Raw genomic sequence first — 18,612 nt, 5'->3', positions numbered from 1 at the left:
TAACCGTGCAAATTTCAAGCAATGCTGGATCATGCGGATATCACCAGCCAAAAAATTGATTGTTCTTATATTCACATCACTATAATCTTAAACATGTCATCCTTCGGCTCCATTGTCGGGTCCTCCAATTTGTCTTCCTCATGACTGAGATGCCAGAGATTCCTATCTCTACTGCAAATTAATCTCTTAATGACAAAAACAGGCACATTATAGTTTTTACCTGAAATATTACATATACAGATAAATTGGGCCAAATATTACAAAACTAGATTTAAGCAATATCATCCATAAGAACATAAACCATGTCAAGCATAAACCATGTCAAGCAACATAAACCATGTCAACCACTAATCCAAAAGCAAAATGAACCAAACACCTAGTCCTACACCATGCCGGCTCTAGAAGCAGGAGTGGAGGGGGGGGGGTGTGGTAGGAGGGACTGGCTATGGAAGGAGGAGTGCCGAGAGATGCGGAACCAGGAGTGGAGGGGGGTGTGTGATACGAGGAAGTGGCTATGGAAGTAGGAGAGCCGAGAGATGCGGAACCGGAGGGTCTGTTTGGCACCTGCTGTGGATGTAGGAGTGCCCCCGAGGCTGGAACGATCAGCATAATGTCCTCATCGAGGACCCGATGCACAACGGCCGCCGCCTTCTTAATCCAAGTCGCCGTCGTTTTGAACTCTTCCATAACAACCTTACCCTTGGTTCTGACTACTTTAAGTTGGTTATTTAGGATTTATCAGCAATACACAATTTTGTTTAGACTCTAAATTATTGTTGTGTGGTTAGTCTTAAATAAAACATGTTAGGATTTCTTAATGTTTCAATGCACATAATCCCTATTTATAATAATCTAAGGACCCTAGGTTTGCTTGAAATTTGCACGCTCCAACAACATTGCTTGAAATTTGCACGATTAGATTCACACGGTGCTTTAAATTTCGCATCGTTTGACATCGTTATAGCATATGATATTTCATAATGTTGAATGTTAACATAATTAAATACTCCCTCTGTCCCCCAAATTTTGTCACCAATTGACCCGGCACGGGTTTTAAGAAATGTAATAGAAAGTGGATTGAAAAAGTTAGTGGCATGTGGGTCATACTTTTACATATTAGTTTTAAAATAAAATGTGAGTGGGAATGAGTTAGTGGAATGTAGGGTCCACTACCAAAAATGGTAAAAGTGAAAGGTGACAAATTTGTAGGGACGGACAAAAAAGAAAATACGTGACAAATTTTCAGGGACGGAGGGAGTATGATTTAACTTTTTTACTTACATTTGTCTTCTCAGATAAGAATATTTGAATATTATGAGAACAAATAACTACAAAATTCATAACCAAATTTATTAAATTCGAATAAGATTGTTTGCTTCACTGCAAATGTTGGCCAGGGAGTGCAAAAATTGGAATATTTGTAACAAAAGACCAAGGCTAGCGGAGCGTGTCAACTAGTTATTGCAAAGGCAATGGTGGATGTTGCGAAAGAGGTAGGAGCTGATCTAGTCTCTCATGGATGTACAGGGAAGGGACATGGTCAGCTCTGCGTTGAGACCACTTCCCTTGCTCTGAAATTGGAGCTCGTTGTGTATGGATAGGTTAAATCGGAGAGGAATGTTGCTATTTACTCTCTTGATGCACGGTAGTTCTAAATATTTGTGTTAATTTAGTACGATTAGGTTATGTTATACAACATTGCAAATTGAAGTTTAAAAATTTTAGTTAATAAAAATTAAGAACATGGATCCGTTGAAGGATGATAATTTATCAAGAGAATATAATCAATTTAATTTGTCACTAGAACTAAACATCCACGGATCATTTACTACTCATAACTTAACAAAGAGAGAATGATTGTATTATGGCTATAATCATGCATAATGATGTTGTTACAATAAAATGAGTTATTTTCTTTTTCTTTCTTTTCTTATTTTAATGAACTCAAAACTACTTTATTAGAACAAAGACGTCATAAATGAAAAAAAAAATTAAAACTTCACAATTAAATGTTATAATTTCAATCTTGTTTACTAATCTAACCAAAACTTAATCAAACTTTTCAAACAACTATAAGCCCATTTTAGGTGCTTTCTCATATTACTTCTCGAGAATGTGGACAATTTTCAAGGTGCAACCGTTTGTCTTGGAAAATAAGTTTCAAATTATTTCCATACAAAGACTTGAAAAATCATACTCATGAACAATGCAACTAGATTAATAATTAACACCAAAAGAATGTCTAAAATCGATTGTATAAATATCTCATTAGAAATGGGTTTAGATCAATGAAGTCTTAATTATAGACTTCATCATAAAACCGACGATGTATTGATGAATAACATGTCCAAAATAAACATAGAAGCCCCATATTTTTGTATTGATGAATTGAATGAAGGAAATCTAGTTAAGGTGTTGATGTATTTATAGGGAGATTGAACAATATTTTTGTAGAAAATGTGCCTAATTTAAACTGAGTTGATCAATGAATCAAAGTCAACTTGAAAGACATAGAAATTCAATTATATATATTCGGTCAACTCACTACACATTTTTCCAATGAATTATTAGTTGATTGGTGACGAAATTTCTGCTTGGAAACTTACCAGCAGATTTTGGCTCCTTGATCACACCCTATAATTGAGTGAAAAACAATAAATTTGGTCAGATTTTAGTCAGTCATGTGACCTTAAAATCAGGTAGAAAAATTATGAATTTAGTCAAAAAAAATTTGTTGTAATTGTATTATTCAATAAGAAATTGGGAAATCATACATCGATGTTAGGGCCGGTGGGTTAAAATATTCGTGTAATAATATAGAAACAAGTAAACAATATTGTTTTGGTTGAAAAACGTCGACAATATATTAAACGTAATCGAACAATTTGCTCTTCAATGTTAACATTTATGTAGGGAATTCTTTTGATATAAACCATAACCGAACCTAAATGATATTTTGGTAATCAACTAACTGAACGACTAATTCAACGACGACTAGATAATATGCTATTTGACTTTATATTCAAATGATTTATTGGAGAAGTTTAGATGCTTTCAAGCTTGTGTGTCCTGTAGTGTCAATTCTATGCTACGAATAATTAATAGTAAAACTTACGGTAAAATGTGACTAAAAATCCGGTGACATAGTTTAAGACTTTAAGCCTTAAAGGATATTTATAGGCGAAATGAGTGTTAATCATATATAGAAAGTAATATTGTTTACTGTCGTGTTTTAGATATAAGATAGTTTAATTTACAAAAGTCAAATTTAGTTTTTAGCCAAAATTACAGTATTCACCCAATATTCACAAGTTTAATACAGTATAGATTATGTGATGATCATTATAATCACGTTTATATAAAAGAATTACCATTTAAATGTTAAACTATATTTTCATAATTTTCTGGAGAAGTATTGAAATTTTTTTATGTTTTATCGCCTCAACTAGGGATTTTAGTGCAGCCCGCACCTGATTGTCCCGCAACCCAAGTAGGATGGGCCCGAAACCCGCTGGGCCGACCCGATTGACATCCTTAGCCTCAATTGTATAATTTTGTTACCTAATTTATCTTTCATGATATACGAAACTTGTATACAACGACAGAACCAAAATGTTAAATAATAAGCTGTGTTTAATTTTTAAAAAATAAATATAAAAGTACTATTATTTTATTATTTTATATGTAAATATATTTATAATATTTTTGAGACATCGGATAACGATTATAATTAACAAAAAATCAAAATTTTCATTCTCAAATTTACTTAAATTAGTATATCACAAATATCAATATGTATTCCTTTAGAAGACTTGATTTCGCAAATATCTATGTTATTTAGCAATAAAAAATAGATACTCTTCACCCAATTACCAAATTTATACATGTGGAATATAGATTACGATAGATATAATCAGTTAAATTAGTTACAAAATCAGAATATAGGACAGATTCTAAACCCTAAACCCTGAAACGGATTAAAAAAACGTAATATATGTATGTATATATAGACATAATACAAGATCGTAGAACTACTTTTTATCCATAACACACACGAGAGTTGAGAGAAATAAAGAGAGTTAGAAAACATGTTAGCAAAGGGATTTGAGTTCAATCCGAGCGGCGAAGATTTGATCAATGGATACCTTTACCCGTGGGTCCGGCAAGAGAAGCTGCCGTGGAACGACATTCCAGTGAAGGAAATCTACGGTGCGTTCGAGCCGTGGGAGGTTTTCCACGACGTGGAGTCGCGTTGGCACTCGAGGTTGGAGGAGAAGGGCGCCATCAAGTACTCCATCTACGCCTTCACATTGCTCTCTAGGGTTTCAAACTCGAAGAGGGTTTCTCGAAGGGCGGGGACCGGGACTTGGGACGGCCAAACGGGCCCCAAGATTATCCAAGATTCCTGGAACGGCCAAATCATCGGCCAATCCAAGATGCTCGCCTTCGTTCGCCCGGGCTCGAAAGCCGATTTCGGCCACTGGATCATGCACGAATATTCCCTCAGCGATGATCTAATTAGGTCAAGCGGCATACCAAACGCAGCCGATCTCGTCGTGTGCAAGATCACCAAGACCGTCAAGAAGAACAAGAAATCCGGTGCGCAGCCGCCGTTGGCCGGGATTAGCAAGCTTCCGGAGTGGCGGACAACGGAGATGTTTCTTCCGAAATCGCAAGGCAACGGTGTTTGGGTTAGAGACCCTTTTGATGTTAGTGTTCCGGATCCAAATCAACAAGACGGAAAGACATCCGGCGCCGGTGAGGGATCGGAGGTAGAGCCTAACGACGACGAGGACTTATTTCTCTTCGAAGCGGAGCTACTAGAGAATATGCTAGACGATGAGTAGTGGAGTAGTATATTATGCAATCTTCTCGGGTTTTCTTTGTTGGTTCTTTCCCGAGTCGTATCAAGAGAGTCGAACCGCATAGGGTCGGAATTCTAGAAATTCTAGAATTCCATAGATTGAGTCAATTAATTGAGAAATAGTATATTTTATTCTTCTCATTCATCGTTGAATTCTTTATTTTTGCAAATCCTACAACTCAAATTAATTAGGGTTTCTTCTCTAAACATCGTTCGAGTGCGCTCATAAATTTCATCTAATTTGGTTAATTCGAGGCCTGATAGTATCCTTACTAAAAAAGATTAATATAAATATATTTGTGTTATTCGAATTTTCTAAGTTCCAAATTTTCACATACTAATATCTTTTGTTGGTAAGAGTGATCAAGAAGTTTAGATCCTTTCGAGCTTGTGTTTCTTGTAGTGTCTATTCTTTGATCATTTTGTGTATCGTCTTTGTATTTCGTACGAGCGAATAGCAAGATTAATAAAATCGTGCGACATCTCTCGTTACGTGAACGTAGGTCCTTAGTTATAGAACCACGTAAATATTATCCCGTTGTCGTGTTTTGTTTCATATAATTCATAGCCCTGTCTCCTAAGAAAAATAAAAGAGAGAAAAAGCCAAATAAAAATAAAAAAGTGGAATGGTCTCCGATATTTAGTTTTGTTTCTTAACAATATAAGTACTAGTAGTATATAAGAAAATAGATTTATTTGGCACGGGGAGTGATCAATTGCTAACTCATCCCTTAGTTGCTAACTACAACTAATTTAAGACCAATTTTAGAAATTTTGTGGTCTTCAATTTTCCATGTGTAATTTTGTTTTTCATTTTTTAATATTAAAAAGATAATAACAACTATCAAATTTAGGGTTTAGAAATACAATGTCAATACAGTGTATGAAATACATCAACACGAAGACATAATAATGTCAACACAATTTCATATTTACATTTTACAAGCATAATATTGACATATTATGTAAGGTGTATTGACATAAATCTGTTCGTAAAAAATACGAAAATTCGAAAAAAAATTCAATTTTTTTTCAAATTTTGACGTCGTAACATATGCATGTAGTATATCGTTGGAATACTTATAAAATTATCTTTAATTTGATATATGTTATATGAATTTAAAGTTTTTTTGGGATTTCTTTTAAAAGTTAGTTATAACTAACTTGACATTAATAATGGCTATTATTGAGTTGTAGTTAGCGATTAAGCATTGAGTTAACAATATAACATTCCCCTATTTGGCACAATGTCTATATGATGAATAGATTGTAATGTACGCAATATTTATTTTCTTACATAAATATGTTGTGGAACATCTTAATTTGATTTAAATTAAAATCTTACGAAAGATATCCCTTATTTTGATATATACCGAATAAATACGAGTTCTTTTAGAAGATTTGATCTCACAAATTCCTACTCCGATGTTATTAAGCAATAAAAAATAGGTACTCATCACCTCAATTTACCAAATTTATACTTAAAGAATTCAGATAATTAAGATATATAGGGTTATGTTATTTAGCATTAAAAATAATATATACTCGTAACTCAATATACCAAATTCGTAGATATGGAATTCAGATATCATCAGTTAAATTAGTTACAAAATCATATTTAGTTTCCATAACTTTAACTCCTAAACACTCTTGAATTGGATAAAAAATTATATAAAACTCCTGAAAAATTGCGTAGATACTATATTCTTATATAAATATATAACAAATAGAAGATTCTATATTGTAAGTAAGAAAACTCCCTATATATATAGATTATAGACATAATACAAGATCATAGAACTATTTTTTATCCATAACACACTAGAGAGTTGAGAGAAATAGAGGGATAGTTTAGGGTTTAGGGTAGAAAACATGTTACCTATGCGATTTGTGTTCAATCCGAGCGGCGAAGATTTGATCAATGGATACCTTTATCCGTGGGTGAAGCAAGAGGAGCTTCCGTGGAATGACATTCCGGTGAAGGAAATCTACGGCCCATCGTCGGATCCGTGGGTGGTTTTCTACGACGTGGAGTCGCGTTGGCACTCGAGGTCGGAGGAGAAGGGCGCCATCAAGTACACCATCTACGCCTTCTCATTTATCTCGAGGGTTTCAAACTCGAAGAGGGTTTCTCGAAGGGCAGGGACCGGGACTTGGGCTGGCCAAACGGGCCCCAAGATTATCCAAGATTATCCAAGATTCCAAGAACGGCCAAATCATCGGCCAATCCAAGATGCTGGTCTTCCAGCGCCCGAGCTCAGAGGCCGATTTCGGCCATTGGACGATGAATGAATATTCCCTCAGCGATGATCTAATTAGGTCAAGCGGCGTACCAAATGCCGCCGATGTCGTCGTCTGCAAGATCACCAAAACGGTGAAAAAGAAGAAATCCGGCGGGACACGTGCTTCGCATCCATTGGCAGAAACAAACGAGGTTTTTATTTTTATTTTTTATTATATTTTGTAGAATTCTCAAATATTATATAAATTCTTATACAAATATTTTTTTTCTGCGTCCGCTAGACTAATAATGACTATGGCGGTGTAGTCGATCCGATTCCGCTGCAGTCATTGGCAGAAATAAACGAGGTGCTTTTTTTGAATTAAATTTTCATAGAGTTTTTAAATTTTATTTAATTATTATATAAATTCTTACACAAATATTTTTTCTGCGTCCGCCAGCTGGCATCGTGTTCACATTCGGAAGACGCCTATGGAGGCGTATTCAATGATCTGACTCCACTACTGTCATCTTCGGAAACAAATGAGGTGTTTAATTATTATTCAGAGTTTTTAAATTTATCCGAATTTTATAGTATAAACTGTTAACGTAAATTATTTTCCGCCAGTTGATACGCGATTTACAAGCGGAGAACAGCTGCCAAACCGGCTCCGATATTCCGACTACGCAGCAACCAATGGCGGACACAAATGAGGTACTTATTTTCAATTTATTTAATTTTATGGAGTTTTTTTAAAATTTATTCAATTTTTCTATAAATTCTCATACAATAATTTTTTCTGCATCCGCTACCAGTTGACATGGCATTCACTTGTGGAGAATGGCAGTTTCGATATTTCTGGTGTGCATGTGCACTTGCATGGAAACGGTTCCGACAGTGTTTGGGTCCGGCCTCCACAAGTTACTCATCATGCGACGATTGGTGATGCCAGCGATGATCCTTCGTTTTATCCTACTGACGAAAGTGTTCCGGTGGGCCCAATTGCATCAAAGAAGAGGGCGGCCGAGGTACATGTACATCAACCAAACGAAAAAGACGGAGAAAGTGTTTTGAAGAGACAGAAGATATCGTGCGATGAGGAATCTTCTTATACAACGATGCCAGAGCCTGATCTCATCGACAATGATGACGAGGACGAGGACGAGGAGGAACCTTCCTTTGCAACGAAGCTAGCGCGTCTCCTCCTCGCCATCAACGGCATGAAACCTTCGTAGGAAAAAGTTTGAAATTATGTTTTCCGGAAATAGGATTATGTAATACACTTATTTTTTTATGTGACGATGAAGCTCATCTTAGTTAGTTTATAATGTTTGGAGTCATGACATGATGAATGAGGAATTATTATTGATAGCAAGTAAATGTACAATTATTTTATGCTTGTATCATTTGATAAACAGAGTACATATTGCTAGGACTCTGTTGTCTCAGTTTAAGTATTTATCCTAATGCATTTGGAATAGTGATTTCGAAATTTTAGTAATTGTTTTATTTAAATACTCATTCCCGTCCATAATAAACAGTATCAAATTCAGATGCCATAGTTTTAGTGAAGTAATCAAAATACTCCATCTATCTATCATCATTAGGAGTTTCATTTTTTTTACACGGATTTTAAGAAATACTCCACCGTCCACGAATAAGAGTTTCGATTCATAATTACCATAATGGTAAAAAGGCCCCACATTCCACTAACTCATTCCACTCACATATCATTTAAAACTAATACTCCCTCCGTCCCCGATTAAGAGTCACACTTGCGTTTTGGTACTCGTTTTTGTAAAAATGATAATAAATAGTTAAACTGGAAAAATAGTAAAGTAAGATAGAGAATACTGTAAAGGAGACTGTTCTCTACCTTATTCTTTATCTTATTTAACTATTTATTAAAGTAAGCAAGAAATGGGACTTCCTATTCTTGGACGGAGGGAGTATATATATAGAAAAATGGTGAAAAAATAGTTAGTGAAATATGAGTCTCACATGTTTATATTAATTTTAAATGAAATGTGAATCATATTAGTATTTATAGTAAAAAGGAACATATTCTCGTGAACAGAACAAAATTATAGAAAAAGACTCTTAATCGCGGACGAAGGAAGTAGCAGAATGAGACTAGTTTTCCGTGAAAACTCTATTTCAGCCATTCATAGAAAATGTGTAACTCTTACCTGGAATTATCTTAGTTAATGGAGTATATGTATTGGTAGGATTGAAACATAAAAATATACCCGCAAGAGATTGGGATTGAATAATTTGCTTATGTGACATTGATCCCATGTGATGTACTTACTGTATAGCATAGTATATTGCTCATCCCTTCATTATTAGACAATTAACAGCAATGTAGCTTGATTTGTTTTACATGTATGGGCTTTTTGCCCAAATGGATTGGGCTATCTAGATATTGTTAGTGGACTTAATTTCACTATTGGGCCTCATATTCTTTTCTAGCTTAATCACTACATTAAAATTTAGATATCTGAGTGGAAAGTTTCTAATGATATTGTATTTTTGCGATTGGAAATATTTTTGGTACTAAAATTACACTATTTTGATGTCAAACAACATCTATTCATAAAACTCACAAACTTATCTAATCATCGTTTGAAAATACAATAAAGAACCTATCAAAATATTTCTAAGTTTTATTTATTTATTCTTTAAAAAATTCAATAATAATTGAATGTTCAGTCTCATGTCCTAACTAGAACCTCTAGTCTATTAGTCAGACACGAATCGTCTTACCAACTAAGTTTCACTTTATCGCATAGTGCCCTTGCATCGGAAAAAATATCACTATTAATTTCGTTTGTTTTCTAGCTGTGTCAACTTAGTAAAGGTAAAAAATAATTTTCAATTATTTCAACAAATATAATAAAAATATACGTGTGCGTACAATGTGTCCTCCCATGTGCACGCTCACACTCATTCAATTATTCAAATGCATACCAAAGAAAAACAAAAAAAAAAACAAAGAAAATGCCAATTTTGAATAAATGAAGTCATTGGTTTCTCATTTGAGCGTGGACGAGTTAAATGCCAAAATAAGATTCCAAGAAAATGACGAAACTCCAAACATCATATCCCTACCAACACAAAACGACAACGTAGGCTGCATTTCAATTATTGTAGTATTTACCTAATTAAACCTCATTTGCTTTTAACAAGATTTTTTTTATCTTTTCTGATATTTAGTAGTATCACCCGATATCTATCGGGTAGTGATAAAATGTAAACCTATATATTGTACAAACTCAAAACTCCTCGACGCAACTTCAACACAGTTTCAATACAATATCAACACAGTGTAAAATTTTAAGATTTTAATGTCAACAAAGTATCATCACAATATCAACACAACATCAATCATTGACTACCGTTGGAATTCTGTTGACATTTTCCTGTTGATGTTTTTTTTGATCCGTTGACATTTTTCAATGGTTCAGATCATAGTTTTGAGTTTGTACAATATTTAGAGTTTTCATTTGATCACAACCCATCATCTATCTAACTATCTTCCAAATTTTCAATGGAATCACTGCTATTTTTCCTTTTTTTTTCCTTTTTCCTTGTTTGGTTTGGCTACAAAGTCAAGATCCCACTTGGACCATTTTCACCTCATGGTTGTGGGGTGTCTCTAATAGTTAGTCTAATCTCCATCAGCCGAATTTGGAACAGTGTGATTTATGATAGTAGACTTGTGAGTGGAAACCATGTCACAAAATTGTGTGTTTGCTACGTTTGTCATCAAAAATATATATCCATCATCAACAATAGCAAATTAATGACCCTTTAATTAATCTGATTATTTATCAACAATATTTGTACGGTCGAAATACTAACGAATTCAGAATATAATTTTGGAGGTGAAAATGATTTCAAATTTAAATGCATGAATAAGCATAAACTTCTAAGAATAAGGTTATTTGACGACGTCGTCTTCTTCTTCAAAATCAAATTGGACTGGGACTCTGTGAGGTCGAAATCAAAGACGACTTCAATATTCCAAAAAAAAATTAACATTTTATTAGCATTAAATTTATTACTTCATTCGTCCTACAAAAATATATACTTTCTAATTTTGGAAAGTCTTTTCACTCTAATAATGTGAGATCCATTCTCCACTAACAATACTTTAATTACTTTTTTATTTATCTATCTATCTCTTACTTTACCAATTTTACATAAAAATCCGTGTCGAACTCAAAGTGCATATTCTTTGGGGACGGATGAAGTATATAATAATTTAGTACTATTATATAATGAGCAAGAACTAGTTACGTTCATGACCAAAAGCTAAAGTTTTATAAAATTATAACCTACATCTCATGCCATTCACATTTTTATTTTCAGCTCGTCCCAAACTATATGCATTATTCTAGTATAGGTAAGAATAAAAAAATTTAATTAGTAAACTACATTAGAATTAATTAGGTATTCCCTTATTATACTTCAAAAAGAAAAGTGTGAGTAGCATGGTCTAGAGGTTAATTATAATAGGAATTTTAAAATAGTAATAAATTGGAATTGGGCCGTGCCGAGTCAATCCAGCTCAATGTGTGGTACAGATCGGTTCGGTTCAAGTTTGGTTCCGTAGAGCCAGTCGACATGGACCGGCTAAAGTCTGGTTATGTGAAGCAAGTAAATGTGCTAGCAGTAAGATTTTATTGTGACAATTCTACATGTATAAATTTAAAGATATCAAATGGTTGAGATATTCCATACCATCGTATCATCTTTTACTTTCTTTGATTTTCTTACAAAGATTGCATAAAACAATTTTATTTTAGTTGCCTTGAATTAATATCTCAACTTTCTACATGCTCCCTCCGTCCATGAATAGGAGTCTCATTTCACTCCGGCACGGGTTTTAAGGAGAAAAGTTAGTGGAGAATATAGGCTCCACTTGTATATTGGTTTTAAATTATATGTGAGTGGAATGAATTAGTGAGATGTGAAGTCTTTTCACAATTTATAGTAATAATGAACTGAGACTCCTATATGCGGACGAACTAAAATAAAAAAAGCGGAACTCCTATTCCTGTATAGAGGGAGTATATAATAAACTTATATAGGTGGAAGCCCACAGGCTAGAATTAACTAACTTATGAGCATTATACAGTGCTTTAATGAGAGTAGTGATTTCTAAGATCATTCATGTGGTTGAGTAGTGATTTCTTTGTTTTTTTATATATTAAAAATTATTATCAAAGATCATTATACATATAAATATACTCTTTCTATCCGTAATTAATAATTCTATTTTTCTATTTTAGATTGTCCACAAAAATTAGTCTACTTTTATTTTTGATAATTTATATCTTTAATATAGTGAGTCACATTATCATTTTATAATATATCAATCATTTTTTCTCTAATCTCTTTCCAAATTTATTAATTTCGCATTAAAATTCGTATCATCCGCTAACAAAATTACTGATAGTGAACGGAAGGAGTGAAAAAACTTGATTTTTTTTCTTTTCAACGTAAACTACAAATAGATAAATTAAACAGATAAATTAAATTTTGTAAATTATAAATTAATATGATGATCCTAATAGCATCTAAAATGATGCGCCGGTCTTGTTCGAGGAGAATGAGACATCGGCGGAATGCTTTCGAGAAGGGAGGGAGCGGGGGTCGTGATTTGAAACGAATGGCGGCATGACGTCCCGCCATGCGCCCTTTGCCTCCATGCTAATGAGGATACGGTGTGAGACCCACTCATACCGTATATGTTAACTAGGTGATTTTTTTTATTTTTTTCATTTTCGAAATCTCCCCATCACCCCATATTTAATTTCCACATGGAAATACCAAATTCATCTCGTAATATTTTCATATCAATTTCTCTATTTTCGCACTAAATATTTCTTATTCTTACAATATTTCTCTATTTATCTCGTAATATTTTCATAAGAAATGAATAGAAAGTAAAAAAGTAAGATTCATATTTTAAATAAAAAATTATTGTAAAAAGTGATATGATATCTGTAAATAATGGAGTAAAGAAAATGGTCTTTTAAATTTGTGGCTGATGTACGTTGTGGGCTTGTGGCTGGCCTGATCACAATTCTCTTGTAAATGAGAATAAAAATGCTAATAACACTTAAAATTATGATCCTTACTTCTTTGTTCAAATCCAAATCCTTAAGTATAAATTTCAAAGATTTTTGTTCATAATTGAAAGTGGTTATATTCATTAAGTAAATAATGTGTGGGGATCAGGGATGTACACGTATAAGTATATAACATGTTAGAAGAAAGGGGAAAATGGAATATTTTAATAATGAAAAAGTTTAGCTGCGAATATTTTAATAATGAAAATGGAATATTAAAAGTGTGAAAAGATGTAGAAACGCCCTTCAACGAATTTCTATGTCACAAGTCTTTTTATGGTTCATACATTGTGTTTTCTCTTTATCATTAAAGCTAAGTACTCCCTCCGTCCCGCTTTAGCAGTCCCATTGACTTTTCTGCACTCGTTTTGTAAAAATGATAATAAATAGTTAAAGTGGAGAAATAATAAAGTAAAAAAGAGAATAATGTAGATAAGACTTTACTCTATATTATTCTCTTTTTTACTTTATTATTTCTCCACTTTAACTATTTATTATTATTTTTACAAAACGAGTGCAGAAAAGTCAATGGGACTGCTAAAGCGGGACGGACGGAGTATTAAATTATTTAGGTGAAACCAAACATTAGGTAGTGATTGTCATTTTCATTGTCCGTAAAATTAACTACAAAATAATAATTATGATAATATAATAATAATAATAATAATAATAATAATAGATTAATAAGAAACAATTATTATTGTAATCACAATTTTGCGTGGCTCTGCTCCATTCCACATGAATTTTTAATTTTTAAACAGGAATGTATAATCATAGTAACTTTTTAAATATCTATATCAACAAAATCATATCGTTTCAATTGTATCAAGCATATTTTATTTAACACTCTTTACTTTGTCATATTGGCTACAATTTTGAGTCTTTTGACCATTATGGGAAGAGAAATATTTTAATAGTTATGATTTCATATTTTAATTTAAAAGTTGTGAGATTAAATAAAGGTTAATAAAAAAATTTTAAATTAATTGACAATCATCCATAGTTATAATAACAATTTATGAATAAAATTTGGCTAATTGTCTGTGTAAATCCACGTACTATAGTAAACTTTGTATCACTACAAAGTTTGGGACAAAAATAAATGAACTTTTATCATATCCATGATTTAAAAAAAATAAAATTCGGTTTAATGTTCTATTCAAAATCAGTATAGAAAAAACAAATAAATATAGGAAAATAGAAGCAGTTACTAATTATATTGATAAAAAGAAAACAGTTACTTATTAATTTATTAGAACGTGAATCCATGAGTTGCTGTTATTATAACATTTCTTTACTAGACCATGAATCATGTTTATTTTATTATAATAACACTGCCTAGTATTACTTTTTTCATTATTTTTGTTTTGAGAAGTACTAAAACTTTAAAATAGAATAAATAAATGCATCTCGCAGAGAAAGCTTATGGAAAAGGAAGCAGTTACCAAATAATTTATTAGAGTGGGAATCCATGCATCTTCCATGAAATCTGTTAAGTGGATAATATATCCTATCTTCATTTCACCATGATTCATGTTATATTTGAGTATAGTACTATCTCTTTTATTACTTTTTTCTTAATTCTTGTTTAAAAGAACATAATTTGAGACACAGTTTATCTGAATCAAAGTAGTTACCAACAAAGCCACTTTTACGAGAAGCCTTTAATTTCTAGACGTTACCTTTATACAAATGTAGCATTAGTATTTTTTCTTAAATTATTAAAATATGACCATAAAATTTTGGATGATAGATCAATGTGGCCCATCGTTTAGTTAGAATAGTTAAAGATTCTCTAGAATGTATATATTCCCTCTATATAATAAAAATAATCATTTTTTAAATCTATCTAACAAAAATAAGCCTCATTCATTTTTAGTAAGTTTTACTAAGGTGAACCTCATTCTTGACACATATTTCCTATATCTATAAAAAAAAGTTTTATTTTTCCATTTTTAATGTCCATGAATAATAGACTCATTTCAAAAATGGAAAATTTCTCATACTTGATCCAATTTCTCATTAAAACCCGTGTCATCCACAAACGAGATAATTTTTTGTGGACGGAGCGAATAATGCTGTAATCCAATTTTTAAAAATTTATTTCATTCTTTACCAATATCACATTAAAATCTATGTCATCCTCAAAATCCTTATTTTTATGGGATAGAAGGAGTACTGTATATAGGAGATGGATACATAACTTTTCTCAAAGTCTATTCACTAAACTATATTGATTCGCAAATACATAGATAGACATCACAAAACATATTACTTCTTTACTAAATATTAGTTAGTTGATTCATGAATATTAGTTTCTGACTCAATATCAATAAATAAATATTTTGTGATGTCAACTGATATTAATGTATCAGAAATCTTATACTCCGTCTGTCCTAAGATAAGCGGGTCAGATTCTTTTTTGGATGTTCCACTAGAAGTGAGTCATTTCCCCTTTTTAGCAAAAATCATCTCTCTTATTTTATTCTCCACCTATTTTATTCTTTCTTTACTTCTCTCTCTCTCTCTCATTTTACTATCTCTACTTTAACTCTTTAAATATCAATTCCTTAAATCTCGTGCACAAATGAAGTGTTTCGCTTATCTTGGAACGGAATGAGTATGGTTTTTCAGTTTTCAAAGTTCTCATTTTAAAAAAAGTTTGTCATTGCTTATTATCTCAGGAGTTTGGGCAAAATAAATCTCAAAAGTTTATGCTTATTATCTTCTTCTATACAAAACAATGCCATTTTAATATTTGCCATATTGACAAAAGGCTTTTTTTTTTTTGATAAATCGAAAAAGGCTCGAGCCAGCAGGCAAGCAGCGCGCAAAGGTTTAAGACAAGCAGCCAAAAGTTCAACCGCAAAAAACCGTAAACAGAAGAGTACAACAACATCTTAGTCAAACACCAATAGATAGGCTAAACGCTAAAAACCCAAAAAGCCAAAGAAACATCACAGGCAACAACACAAACCTTTATCAATCTTTACTCCAAAACCTGAAGCCGTGCACTAGATCGATAAAATACTAAAGGTTATATATTTAGATTTAAAAAAATTGTACACTTATGCCTCTCCTCTTGTCGTGCCGTGGTGAATCCCATGATGAGGTTGGTTTTCCATTTTGGGAAATATTTGTATTTTGTTAATGAATATTTATGCACTTGGAACTTAAAATTCTTATCACATTGATTCCATACTTCAAGATTATACTAGATCGTCATCAAAATTAATAACTAATCATAATATATTATGTTCATCCAAAGTTCCTATCGTTTTGATGTGAAATCACGAATAATTGCAATAAAATAAAGTGAGAAGCATTACCAATTTGAAAAGAATTTCCAAGTCAAAGTCTTCCTCTACTTTACTTGTACACGACCTACGTTCTCCACTATAATCGTTTGATCAATACAAATTCGAAAAAATGGGAAAAAAAGAAGAAAATAAATTATTAAATAAGTAAAGTGTTGTGCTTTTCTATAGGTGGAAATATGAGATTGTTAGTGTACGTCATTCTCCAATTTTGGAGCATCATTATTCTTACGTAACAACAAATATATACGCACGTGTCGATATTTACGGTGACCAATTCATATGCAATAATCATGTATATACGTTTTTAATGATTAATCAATTAGTTTTATGAGTAAATTACAAGTAATATACTTCAAAGTTAGCACTAATTTCAAACGAACGCTAACTTCTTTTTGCTTTTGGTTACAACTTTTTTGCTAAAGAATTTGAATTGATTTATTATGCAGTTTCAAAGTCAGTAAATTACTAGTAATATACTAGCCTTTTGTTAATTTATACTCAGTCCCTGAAAATTTATTAATTATTTCTGTTTTTGTTGTCATATTTCATTTTTACTATTTTTAATAGTGAATCTTATCTTCCACTAACTCATTCTTAATAGATATAAAAGTAGGACACACATGTCACTAACTTGTTAAATTCATTTTCTATTACATTTCTTAAAACTCGTGTTGAGTCAAATGCTGACAAATTACAAGGGACAGAAGAAGTAGGAATTTTAGAGGACGAGGCAGGTGATTCGATAGATAAAGCTGATTCAGAGTTGTCTTTATTATAAATTTAGTGTATATTTATTTCTTTATCATTGGTTTTTGAGAAAAATGTCATGATTATGTAAATATCATTCATAAATAATGTTTAAATTTTGATTTTCATGTAATATGTAAAATGAATGGCATGATTGACATCATGAATAATTATTTTTATAATTATTTTTAATGTAGTAAAATTAAACTAAATGGATGAAATAAAAATAAATTTGATGTTATTTTTGACTAAATATGAACGATGCTCACATAAAGTATATAACATATCATTTCTGACTCGATTAATTGAACCAAATTTAATTAAGAAATTAATTTATAGAAAAAGTTAATTTTACAAATAACCACAATTAAATGAACTTATAGTTATGGGCTGAACATGAACTGGGCTCCACCCCTGTCTTATGATATTTGTCTGAAATAATAATTCAACATGTGTTGTCAAAAATATACAAATAAGTGAATAACCGTAAAACATGTTTTACTTAATTGTGTTGTGTTATCTCATATGCTCATGATTGTACTTGGCAATTTGGCATAATGGTCGAGACGTAATATTCCACTTAGTGGTTTTGCAACTTGCAAAATTTGGTTTATTTGCATTTTTATTTCCACAATTATACGGATAGTACTTCCCAAGTCCTTCAGGCAAATAAAAGGTTTGAATAGCAACATAGTTATTGAAAAATTTTGAAAAAGAAAAAAAAAAATTGAGAGCATATACACTTCTGTTCGTTGTCTCTCCATAATAGTGACTGCTCAGACGTCGATGGTACAAGTTATTATAATCAATTGTCGCACTTTAAATAATTTCCCACACTGGTGAAGAAAGCCGTGATCAACTTCAGAAGGAAAGGGGATGTCATCACGACCACCACTGGTATTAAATGTCGGGTGAACAACGAAAATAAACTCCAGGCCCAAAGGCTTAGGACGGAAACGTAACACCCATGAGTCACGACAACTTCAAAGATTAAATTTAATAGAGTTTTCGATTATAAATGGACCAGTCTTCAAAACCCACCTAAATTCACTATTTGTTAGTAAAAGTCATTATTGTATCTCCTATTATACGATTCCTAGTCGCCACACAAATAATAGTAATTCGTTGTTTCACACACATAATGTAATTAATAAAAAGAAATCAATCAATAAATCACAGTCGAAACAGGGGAGCTTCCTGACAAACATCAACCAAAGATCGCAGCACCTTCAGAATTTACATATATAGGAAACGTGTCTTAACCTAAGTCAAATGAAATTCATGTGTCCTAAATAAAAGTGATGTGACACTATTAAAAT

The 18,612-nt window shown here is 32.2% G+C and overlaps 1 protein-coding gene across 1 annotated transcript; it reads left to right on the top strand.

The window, feature by feature from the left end:
- Positions 1 to 4,088: 4,088 nt before the first annotated feature.
- Positions 4,089 to 4,847, top strand: LOC148926946 (NAC domain-containing protein 78-like). The gene has a single exon (XM_089059307.1). The coding sequence runs from the start codon at positions 4,089 to 4,091 to the stop codon at positions 4,845 to 4,847; it is 759 nt and encodes a 252-aa protein (XP_088915433.1).
- The last annotated feature ends 13,765 nt before the right edge of the window (positions 4,848 to 18,612 follow it).

Source organism: Salvia hispanica, chromosome 5 (genome assembly GCF_029641045.1).
Source record: "Salvia hispanica isolate PSC_SH4W2 chromosome 5, Shi_PSC_v1, whole genome shotgun sequence".
NCBI classification, from domain to species: domain Eukaryota; kingdom Viridiplantae; phylum Streptophyta; class Magnoliopsida; order Lamiales; family Lamiaceae; genus Salvia; species Salvia hispanica.
Note: the sequence above shows the minus strand (reverse complement) of the source record. Positions and strands in the feature narration are given on the sequence as shown.